A 12,045-nucleotide genomic window follows, 5' to 3' on the forward strand; every position below is an offset into this window, starting at 1 on the left:
CCGTGTTTCCAGATGATGCCGCCAAGGGGCAGCATGTAGATGAGAAATAGGAGGGGGCCAAGGATAGATCCTTGGGGAACACCAGAGGTAACAATGCGGGAGTGCGAAAAGAAGCCATTGCAGGTGATTTTCTGGCTATGATTACATAGATAAGAATGGAACCTGGCGAGTGCAGTCCCACCCAGCTAAACGATGGTGAAGAGGTGTTGGAGAAGGATGGAGTGGTAAACCGTGTCAAACGCTAAAGACAGGTTAAGAAGGAGGAGGAGGGATAGTTTACCTTCGTCACAGTCACAAAGGATGTCATTTGTGACTTTGATGAGAGCCATTTTGGTACTGTGGCAGGGGCAGAAACCGGATTGGGTGATTCAAACATGGAGTTGCGAGAAAGATAAGCACGGATTTGGAAGGCGACAGCACATTCAAAGACTTTGGAGAGGAAAGGACGGTTGGAGATGGGGCGGTAGTTTGCAAGGACAGAGGGGTCAAGAGGTGGGGTTTTTTGAGGAGAGGGGTGACGACAGCAGATTTTAAGGAGAGGGGGACAGTACCTGAGGAGAGCGAACCGTTAACAATGTCAGCTAACATGGGAGCCAGAAAAGGAAGTTGGGTGACCAGCAGTTTAGTGGGAATAGGGTTGAGGGAGCAGGAAATGGATCTCATGGACAAGATGAGCGCGGAGAGATCAAGAGGGGAGATCAGAGAGAAACTGGAGAAAGGCGCAAGTTCAGGGCTAGGGTGGGGGGGAGCCTTAGAGGAAGTTTGGCTCGGTGGGCCAACAGAAGGAAGGGAAGTGGCAGAGGCAGCTGATTGAATGGTTTCAATCTTAGAGACAAAAGTCCAAGAGCTCCTCGCACTTGCTAGAAGTGATTGTGGAGGGGAAAGGGGTTTAAGAAAACAGCAGTAGAGAATAGAAGCTGGGGATTTTGTTTGCATTCCAGAGTGAACCTGGAATAATGAGCAGTTTTGGCAGACAAGATTAGGATCCGATAATGCTTTATGTGGTCCAGCCAGATCTGGCGGTGAATGGGTAAACCAGTTGTACGCCATATCCATTCAAATCTGTGTACCTTGGACTTGAGGGAGCGAAGATGAGGGCCATACCAGGGTTGAGAGCGAGTAATGGTTTTAATAGGGATCACGGTATCAAAGATGGTGGTGAGGATGTGGTTGAGCAGCTGCAGAAATGAGGTAGTGAATGGAAGGCCAAAGGCTGGACAGTTGGGATTTCGTAAGTACAATTGTAAGAGAGTTGGGGGAAAGTTTTTCCAGGGGTGAACACAGAAGGAAGTAGGGTTGGGTGGGGGCAGGGGAATGTGGGCAGAGAGCGATACAAGGAAGTGGTCAGAGATTTCCTTATCTGCGATTGACACGGTGGGAGTAGCGAGGCCACGAGAGATGGCCAGGTCAAGGGAGTATGGGTTGAGGGAGTTCGCATAGTGGGAGTGATTAAAGGAGGATAGGAGGGTAGTGAACTCAGAGGAGAGAGAGCATGATGAATTGAGATGGAGTTTAAAATGACAGAGATGAGAAGTCACTCAATGCAGAGGCTGAGGGAAGAAAGCAGGGAAGATATCATTTAACATTTTTATGGTACTTGGGTGGGCGTTAGAGAAGGAGAATTTTAAATGAGAGGTGAGAGAGGTGGGATAAGGTGAGATGCTCAAAGGATGAGAAAGTGGCAGAAGATTAGGGGGAATAGACCAAGGTGTGATTTGGTGATGAGAGCCACACCGCCATGATGGTCTGGGCGGGGCAAGTGATGGAAGGTATAGCCAGGTGGGGAGGCTTCATTTAAGGATAAGATGTCATCACCCCTCAACCAAGTTTCAGTTAGGGCCATGATGTCGATGCAATCATCCACGATAAGCTCATGGATGTCAAGGGCCTTGTTTGCAAGTGAATGGACATTATGCAGGGTTGGTGATGGCTGATTCACTGCCAGCGTTCACAGGGTCAGCACTTGGAGGGGTGAGTTAGATGGGGAGGAGATTGGCAAGATTAGCCCCTCACGGACACGCTGGTAGAGGATCGATGAGAGAGTAGGATGGAACAGTTGGGGTTGCAACTCGTGAGGAGACAGCAACGGATGCCATGGTGGGCCTTTCGGAACATGCCAAGAGAGACACAGAGGGAAGCTGTAGGCTTATCTAAGAGACAGCCAAGCCTGGGACGGCGGCAGGAGAGTAGGAAGGTCGAAGAGTAATGAAGAGTTGGGGTAGGGATTTGGGAGGGCAGAGCATTCGAGAGAGGAGAGATGAAGGGCGGCATGAGGATAAGAGAAACCCGTCTGGGAGAAAGAGAAAAGAAAAAGATGGAGATAAAAGTGGGAATAGAAGTGAACGGCTCGAGTCCAAAGTGGCAGCCAAAATGCGCACGCAAATGGACACACGGAAAAACTCAAGTTCCAGAGGCCTGGTTATATAGCAATTATAAGGATGCAAATTTCCTGGTGGTAGCAGCTGATGGATTGGTGACAATAGTAGGGAGTCCAGAGTTAAAGTCGGTGGTCCCCAGGAGGAAAAAATGATGAGATGGAGTCGGCATGGAGCATTGGCAAATTGTTGTTCAAGTTCGGAGAGAGGTGCAGCAGGTGAGTGAAGTCCAGAAGCTATTTGAAGGGTTGAGAATTAGAGGTTATTGCTGTAGTAATAAGAATCGGTTGCAGTGCAGAAAGATGATGGTGAAATTGACGCAAAGTTTGAGGTCACTGTAAATCAGAAGGGGCAGAAAAAATGGAAAAACACTAGCCAGCGACCAACAAAGCAGAAAAACATTAGAACGAGCCATCCAGCTCATCAGAGAAACAACAGTAACTAACAGAGACCAATAAAGCTGAAAACCAGTCGAACGAGTCACCCAGCTCAGCAGAGACACAGCCACAGTGGGGAAGATAATTTATTTGCAGCAAATCTTTGACACAGCAAATGAGTCTTATGGTGTAGTCCAATGCAGAAACGTAGCCTTGATGGCCAGAGAAGGCCAGGAATTCAGAAACCAAATCTGAGAAGCAGAAAGCGGGTAATGGAGCAGTTAACTTGTAGTTAGGGCTAAAATGCACCAACTGATGGAGCCAGTGGAAGTGAGGAGATTTAGGAGAGAAAGGGCAAAGGATGGCAAGAGATTCCCATGGATAAAAGAGCTACTTATGGAACTACCAGCCTAGTGACAGCCATCTTATGTTCCCCATGGCTTTGACTGAAGAATGGGAAGGGGAGAATGATTGGCGCCATAATTTTTAAAAATTACTTCTTAATTCCTGAGACCAAAGAGCAGGGTCATTTTAAGAGACGAGTGGGGAAAAGAAATTGAGTACCAGAGGTTGCAGTGCGTGGCAGATCATGAGAGGAGGAAAAGAGGAGAGCACAAAACGTATCTGCTCTCCCAGCAGATGCTTATATTTTCATAGTGACAAATCTATTAGCAAACTGGATACCTACTCATACTATATGTGGCCATAGTCTTTGTATCCAGGTCGCAGTATTTTCCTTTGTGTGTTAATTTTAATAAATCTGTAAACGCACTTATCAACAACAGCAGCGCAAGTCTCTTAATCAGCCAGTAATTAGCCAGCCCTTGTGGACAATACGGAGAAATATAACACAGAAAGCTTTGATCCAGGGTTTGGAATTGGGATAGAAATACTAAGCACTTATTTTGAAATGTTGAGCATAATTAGAGAGTAAAAGCAGAAATCAAAATTGGTGCTACCTCTTCCTTCTAGGCCAACTACAGATCATAAGCTTAAGGTGGTCTTCTTCCAAATTGCCCGAGCTTGTAATCAGGTGCATTAAATTATTAGCCTATTACTACATAAGCTCCTTAATAGGCTACTGTTAGGAGCACTGGTAAAGACTTGCATTGCATTTATATAGTGCCTTATTGTGCATTTCAGAAACATCACAAAGCACTTCACATATATGAAAATTACTTTAAAGTGCAACCACTGTTGTGTAGGCAACCATTTACACTTGGCAAGATACCATTAGCAGCGATGAATGACCAGTTAATCTGTTTCTGATGATATTTACTGAAGAAGGAATGTTGGCCAGGAGGACTCCCTACACTTCTTCATATAGTGCCATGGGATAATTGGCATTTACCTGACCCACCACGACAGGGTCTCATTTTGGACTGCTCATTCAGTGCTGCATTGAATTCTAGTTTATGTGCTGAAGAACCTGGAGCTGAGCTTGAACTCAAAATCTTCTGATTCAGAAATGAAAGTGAAAGTGTTATTGGCTGAGCCAAGCTGATTAAAATTTGTAAAAAAAAAGACTTTCACCAATTTCAACTAAATTGATTGCCTCACTCAAGAGGACACAGTTGTTGGAAATAAAAAAAACATTGGCATTGTAACCCTGAGGTTGCAATTAATACATATTGTTGAGTATTATAGAAGAAGTTGTACTCTGCATTTACACATTCTGTGCCTCACCTGGAATTGCTTGATGAGACAGTGTAGATGAAACGTTACAACTTTAGCTGACCTGGGAGTGCTTGATTCTTGCACTGCAAGGTACTTTTTCTGATTACGTATTCCCAGCACAGAGCTTCACTCCCAGGAGTCCATGTCAGGAAATCGTGCACACAGCCCATGATAATCATATATGTGAGTTCTAGTAAATGCCAAAAGCATACAATCATAAAATTTAGCATTGAGGTACCAAAAATTGCAAACTGTTTGTTGCCAGCATAATGAGCTCAGAAATTCCTACCTCCCCAAGCAAACCCTGTAGAGAGAGGGAATGAAAATCAAAGCCAAGAGAGGTACATAAACAAAATAACAAGATTTACATGTACTACTTTCCCTGCATGCTTTTTCCCTATGTTTACTTGGTGATTTTCTTTTATGCATATACTTTTAAATTTCCCCTATGGATGAGTTGATAAAGATAACATGTAACTGAGCCATGTAGACTAGAAGTTCCCAGGTTTGATTCCTTGGGCCCGAAATTGATGACCCTACCTTAGGGTTTTTCGGCGGTATTTCCTTGTTTTGGGCAGTCTTCCATTCGTTGGGAGTTTCATCAGGGCCTTACGCCGGCAGCTTTGAAATACCGCTGGGGAGCGGACCGCCGGCGTGCGACGCTGGGAAAACTGCCCTCGTCTGAGTTTGGTGGAAGTGGTGCTCCGTACTTCTCGAAAAAAAAAGCCCAGTCGGACCAGCCTTTCGATGGACGGTAGATATGAAACCCTGCAAAAAAGATAAGTGGATGTTTTTTTTCTAATTCCTTTACAGCGATTCAGTGAAAAAGGGTCCACTGAATGTTTACCGATGTTTTATATATTTTAAAATATATATTTTTTGTGTCCCCCCCCCCCCCCAAGGGCCGACTCTAGCCTCGGACTTAATTTGACCAGGACCGCTGAGAATCCACGTGCAACACCCATTTTTCCTGCCAGGCTTTTTTTTTCTCTCTTTTCACCAAACCTCCACCCAAAGTACCGTCAGGATCTTAGCGGTCTTTTCGATGGTAAATGGGCGGAACTTGCCTTTAATCAATTTCGGGCCCCTTGTCTGTATTGAATTAGATGTTCTCATCCTGGGCAATAGCTGGGCTGCTACATTGGCCTCCTGGGCTAGGGAAGGGGAATCAGAAGGACATCTTGCTCCTGATCACAATCTAGCGACTACTACTGTAAATTGTGTGTGTGTATATTGGCTGAGACAAGATTAGGTGAGGCTTTGATGCACCCCGTGATAAAATACATTCCTGACAGCTACTTTGGTGAGGTACCTGAGAATGGTGGGTGCCTGTAACTGTCCCGGCAGAAGTCTACACCTTCAAAACTATATGCTTATAAAGCATTTTTTTTTAGCATTATCTTTACTATTTAATTGTTTTCATATTTTCTTAATTTAATCTCATTGCTGCAGAAAAATGTAGAAAAGATGAGGGATAATTCTACACTCTCAGCAGGGAACTGCATTTGAAGGATGCGCAGGTTAGCGATAGTGTTACAACATTGTAATCCCAATTCTCTGTTCCCTCCCAGCTGGGATGACGGAATTACTCCAGTAGCCTACAATAAAAGTCTGGCTCTGTTCTTGCTGGGAATCCTCAGCAGGGTTTTCAGTATCTGGAAAAAGAAAAGGGAGTTTAACGTTTTGGGTAGCAACTCTTCATCATTACTATGCTTTTGGAGTTGAGCTGATCTTGGTATTTCATCCACCAGTTTTTACTGCTTTCTAGCATTTTTAAAAAAACTGTTGGTAATTCAATCCAGGAACTGCGTCCCTATGACAAGAGTCAGCGTTCCTCTTCCCTCGCTGCTGTCCTTTGTTTTGCCCAATCCTATTGAGGGGTTCACTTATCTTTCAGTTTCCAGAGTTTATCTCTGGAAAGTAAACTTAACTTTTCTGCTTTCAGATGTTGACAGACATGCTGTGTATTTCCAACATTTTCGGTGTGTTTTTGAAACAGTTTTATATTGCAATATCACTATTTTTACATAGATAAGGATCTGAATGTCAAATGAGTGAGCAGGACTGTAAACAAGAAGAAAAGAAAACAAAATTCACATGTATAAAATTAATTCTTCTTAGGCAGTCTCCTGGAGTCGAGGATGACTTAAATTAATTACTTTAAAGTGTAGTCACTATTGTATACTGTCATATTATAATCGACTATTTAAATATATGGCGTGAAAAGTCAATTTTAATGGGGGCGCAAAACGGGTGGTAGTGAATCGGTCAACTGTTCTACATCCTGCCTGATTTCATTTCCATTCAAGTCAATGGAAAGGGAAATTAGGTGGCTGATTTGCTACTGCCCACTTTGCACCTCCCACCAAAGTTGAATTTCACCTACATATTATTTGCTCTTTCTGATTGGTTGTACAGGGCTTATCAGTGTGTATTATATTTGTCTTAGCTTTCACAGATGCTCTCAGTTGACAAAGCCATTTTGATTGGTCAAAAGACTTGTTTATTAATGGCCGCAGCAGCTAGTCTGGAGATTGGTCGAAAAGCACTAAATACATCAGAGCAGGTGAGACAGCTTACATTTAGTAGTATTATCACACTATGAATTGAAAACTATATGCAACAACTCTTATCTACCAGACTAATCAGATGCCTCAATTAATATCAGGAAAATTATGCTAATTTTTCAGAGATTTAATAACCAACCACAGCCCACGCTAAAATATATAGAAACTGTTTACCATTTAAAATAAGTCTACGTCGACCCGATCAAACCCTTTCATAATCTTAAAAACCTCTATCTTGGTTCGCTTTTTTGATGGCCTTCTTAGCCTGCGTGACTCATGACTCCGCTGCGCAATCCACACACACATGAGCAGCATGAATATCATGAAAGTCATGCTGACACACAGAATCTGATAGAGCAGACCATTGGCGTCCTTAAACAATGCTTCCACTTCTGGACCTCTCTGGGGGAGCCATGCAGTACTCACCAGAGCACGTCTCAAGATTGGTCATAATCTGCTACATGTTCCACAACCTCGCACAGCGCTTGCGTCCAGGGGGAGACTGCAGATAGTCTTGCAATATAACCTCGAGCAGCTCTGGGCCTAGAAGGCCCGGCTGCGGACTGCACCACCTCGGCATGGGCGGCAGCAGTCTGGGCTGGCTGGCTTTCAGGTAACAGTAAGCGCACTGACGAAGTGGCAGCTGTGGGAGGACGAATGCTGTCATTCTGAGAGAGGACAGCAGGCTTGTGCTCCATGGAGCCACTGCCACTCAACTGCAGCGGCGCCTCAGCATTCCTAGTAATCTGTTGGAGGACAGATTGCTGGACTGCTGTGACACCCATCAAGGCCCTTTCCATACTGTTAAACACTGCCATAGTGGCAGCAGACTGAGCTTGCATGATAGCAAGCTGAGCCTGCATGAGAGTAGTCTGAGCTTACATGACAAAAGTCTGAGCTTCCACTGAAGCACTCAGATGTTGGGTGGCTTCTGTTTATGCTGCAATGGAAGCTGAGACATCAGCCATCGGATGGTGCATCATGGTTGGGTCCACAAGTGCGCTAATGGTCTTGCCTGTCACTTCCATGCTGGATTTCATAGGCTTCAAGCTCTGCACAAATTCCTCTGCAAGGTTGGTGCTGGACTCCTCCATGCTCTTTGACATTGCACTCAGGCTTTCTGGCAGGTCTACTACTGCACCAAACATTTTATTGTGCACACCAGTCAGCATTCTTCTGTAGGCTGCCGCTTTGAAGTCCTTACCTGAGTCCTCTGCAGTAGAGTGGAGGGTAGCCAATGTAACCCCATTTTTTAAAAAAGGAGGGAGAGAGAAAACAGGGAATTATAGACCGGTCAGCCTGATCTCAGTAGTGGGTAAAATGATGGAATCAATTATTAAGGATGTCATAGCAGCGCATTTGGAAAGAGGTGACATGATAGGTCCAAGTCAGCATGGATTTGTGAAAGGGAAATCATGCTTGACAAATCTTCTGGAATTTTTTGAGGATGTTTCCAGTAGAGTGGACAAGGGAGAACCAGTTGATGTGGTATATTTGGACTTTCAGAAGGCTTTCGACAAGGTCCCACACAAGAGATTAATGTGCAAAGTTAAGGCACATGGGATTGGGGGTAGTGTGCTGACATGGATTGAGAACTGGTTGTCAGACAGGAAACAAAGAGTAGGAGTAAATGGGGACTTTTCAGAATGGCAGGCAGTGACTAGTGGGGTACTGCAAGGTTCTGTGCTGGGGTCCCAGCTGTTTACACTGTACATTAATGATTTAGGCGAGGGGATTAAATGTAGTATCTCCAAATTTGCGGATGACACTAAGTTAGGTGGCAGTGTGAGCTGCGAAGAAGATGCTATGAGGCTGCAGAGTGACTTGGATAGGTTAGGTGAGTGGGCAAATGCATGGCAGATGAAGTATAATGTGGATAAATGTGAGGTTATCCACTTTGGTTGTAAAAACAGAGAGACAGACTATTATCTGAATGGTGACAGATTCGGAAAAGGGGAGGTGCAACGAGAGCTGGGTGTCATGGTACATCAGTCATTGAAGGTTGGCATGCAGGTACAGCAGGCGGTTAAGAAAGCAAATGGCATGTTGGCCTTCATAGCGAGGGGATTTGAGTACAGGGGCAGGGAGGTGTTGCTACAGTTGTACAGGGCCTTGGTGAGGCCACACCTGGAGTATGGTGTACAGCTTTGGTCTCCTAACCTGAGGAAGGACATTCTTGCTATTGAGGGAGTGCAGCGAAGGTTCACCAGACTGATTCCCGGGATGGTGGGATTGACCTATCAAGAAAGACTGGATCAACTGGGCTTGTATTCACTGGAGTTCAGAAGAATGAGAGGGGACCTCATAGAAACGTTTAAAATTCTGATGGGTTCAGACAGGTTAGATGCAGGAAGAATGTTCCCAATGTTGTGGAAGTCCAGAACCAGGGGTCACAGTCTAAGGATAAGAGATAAGCCATTTAGGACCGAGATGAGGAGAAACTTCTTCACCCAGAGAGTGGTGAACCTGTGGAATTCTTTACCACAGAAAGTTGTTGAGGCCAATTCACTAAATATATTCAAAAAGGAGTAGATTGAAGTCCTTACTACTAGGGGGATCAAGGGGTATGGCAAGAAAGCAGGAATGGGGTACTGAAGTTGCATGTTCAGCCATGAACTCAGTGAATGGCGGTGCAGGCTAGAAGGGCCGAATGGCCTACTCCTGCACCTATTTTTTATGTTTCTATCTATGTTTCTAGAACTCGTGCGCAATCTCGCCCTCCGGGGAGCTGGCACCTGAGCTACTCTTTCCCCTTGCCCTAGCTGCAGGCCATTCATGCCCATTGACTCACCACGTGCAGTTCCCCCCTTTAGCCTATCCTCTAAACTACACGGAGTATCAGTATCTGAGCTGGTGGCTGTGAGTGTGAAATCGAGTGTTGGTGCTGTGCCTTGGTGATCTTCTATTTCATGCTCCTCACCAGTGTCTGGCCAAGTGTCAGTTCTTGGCTATCTGAAAAGCGAAAGGCACAAGGCTAAGTTTGGAGGAGGTGGGGTGGGGGGAAGCAAAAGGTGCATGCTTGCACCATGTACAGCTTGTAAATCAGAAGAGATTGTTGGATGATGAGCAAGTGGGATGCGAGGTGGGGGATTATATTTGAGGATGCCAGCATCTTGTATACTTTCAGCCCCACCACTGGCCATGGACTCAGCGATGCCCCTCAATAACCAGCACCGTCTTCTGCATCAAGGTCAGGTTATGCAGGCTGGTTAGGTCCTGTTGACACCGGTTGTTCCCGCAAGAGAAAGGGAAGTGTCAGTGAGTGTAGTGCAATGTGTTTGGGTGATATGCCTGTCATGGTTGAAAAGCTGACAGTGTGTGCAAGCTGTGAGATGTTGGTATGGCTTTCAACAGTGGTACGTGAGTGAGGATGAGGTAAAGCTATGAATGTGAGGTATGAGTCGTTTTTAGTAAAATTGGCAATCCATTTGCAATATATGATGCCGTGGAGTTTCAAAAATTCTGCAATGTTTGCAACAAAAACAAATACATTTTCAAATGTTTCATTCTACTGAGGTAAACATATTAGAAAATCTCCACACATAGCCTAGCATTTTATAATAATTATTTTGTCCTTGTAGATTGCGAGTCTGACTCGAGCACAGGAGCACATTCAAGTTTGTTGGGAGATTTGGGCGACACTGAAATCTACAGCAGCAGGTCAGTAAACAAGGATAGCCTGGATCTGTCAGAGTAAATTGCTGATCCTGAGCACATGCAGCTGCTGATGCCTGGGCTGATGGGGTTAAGGGACCCTAACATTTCCAAATCCAATAATTCAATTCATTTTATTTCAAAAGTCTGGGTAAAGATGAGAAATGTAATAAGCAGAATTTCAATTCTCCTTATATTATATGCAAGTTATAGGTGCTGATTGGTATTGATGGGCAGCCAGAATTTAGACCATTAGTTGGTTGATATTGTTATGTATGTAAACATTACCAATGTGTAAGACTTGCCACCAGGGGCGCACCTGTGGGAGACCCAAGGGTCACCTGCACATCCTGGGCAAGCAGTTATAAAAGGCAGTCTACCATGCTGCTTCCTCACTCTGGAGTTACATTAAAGAGACCATGGTCACAACAGTTTGAGCTTACAAAATACAGTCACGTGGAGTTATTCTGAACATAACAGATATAGTTTATACAGCAGCTGGCCGACAGCCATGATGTGCGAGGATTCTTCATCGCAGTTAAGGCCACCTTCGGTCCAAACACCCAAGGCCCCACCCTGCTGTTGGCCAAGACCGGGGAAAATACTCATCAAGGACACCGATGCAGTCAGGGCCCGCTGGAAGGAGCACTTCGAAGATTTCCTCCATCGAGACTCTGCTTTTGACTCGAGTGTTCTCGACTCCATTCCGCAGCATGCTACCCGCCACCACCTCAGTGAGACCCCAACACTGCACGAGGTAGAAAAAGCCATAAGACAGCTAAAAAAGCAAGGCTACGGGGGCGGATGGAATCCCAGCTGAGGCACTGAAGTATGGCGGAGAGGTACTGCTGGCGTGGATACATGACCTCATCTCATCTGGAAGGAGGAGAGCATGCCGGGAGATCTTAGAGATGCAGTTATCGTGACCATCTTTAAAAAAGGAGACAAGTCCGACTGTGGCAACTACAGAGGAATCTCCCTACTATCAGCCACTGGGAAAGTCATCGCTAGAGTCCTCCTCACTCGTCTTCTCACTGTGGCCGAGGAGCTCCTCCCGGAGTCGCTGTGCGGATTTCGTCCCTATGGGGCACAACGGACATGATTTTTGCAGCGCGACAGCTGCAAGAAAAATGCAGGGAACAGCGCCAACCCTTATACATGGCCTTCTTTGATCTTACACAGGACTTTGACACTCTCAACTGCAAGGATCTATGGAGCATCCTTCTCCATTTCAGATGCCCCAAAAGTACATCACTATCCTTCACCTGCTCCATGACGACATGCAAGCCGTGATCCTTACCAACGGATCCATCACAGACCCAATTCACGTACGGACCGGGGTCAAGCAGGGCTGTATCATCGCCCCAACCCTCGTCTCAATATTCCTCGCTGCTA

The 12,045-nt window shown here is 45.4% G+C and overlaps 1 protein-coding gene across 11 annotated transcripts in view; it reads left to right on the forward strand.

Annotated features, from left to right (window-relative positions):
• The window catches only part of tex11 (testis expressed 11), a 454,209-nt gene that overhangs the window by 266,570 nt on the left and 175,594 nt on the right, over positions 1 to 12,045 (forward strand). For all 11 annotated transcript variants that reach the window (XR_011593569.1, XR_011593571.1, XR_011593570.1 and 8 more), the window contains 2 exons: positions 6,879 to 6,995; positions 10,578 to 10,656. Coding sequence is in view for 8 of the 11 variants with exons in the window: in XM_070882608.1 (XP_070738709.1) it covers positions 6,879 to 6,995; positions 10,578 to 10,656 (196 nt within the window). In the remaining 3 variants the exon portion in view is untranslated. The remainder of the gene's footprint in view (positions 1 to 6,878; positions 6,996 to 10,577; positions 10,657 to 12,045) is intronic.

This window comes from Pristiophorus japonicus, chromosome 6 (genome assembly GCF_044704955.1).
Source record: "Pristiophorus japonicus isolate sPriJap1 chromosome 6, sPriJap1.hap1, whole genome shotgun sequence".
NCBI classification, from domain to species: domain Eukaryota; kingdom Metazoa; phylum Chordata; class Chondrichthyes; family Pristiophoridae; genus Pristiophorus; species Pristiophorus japonicus.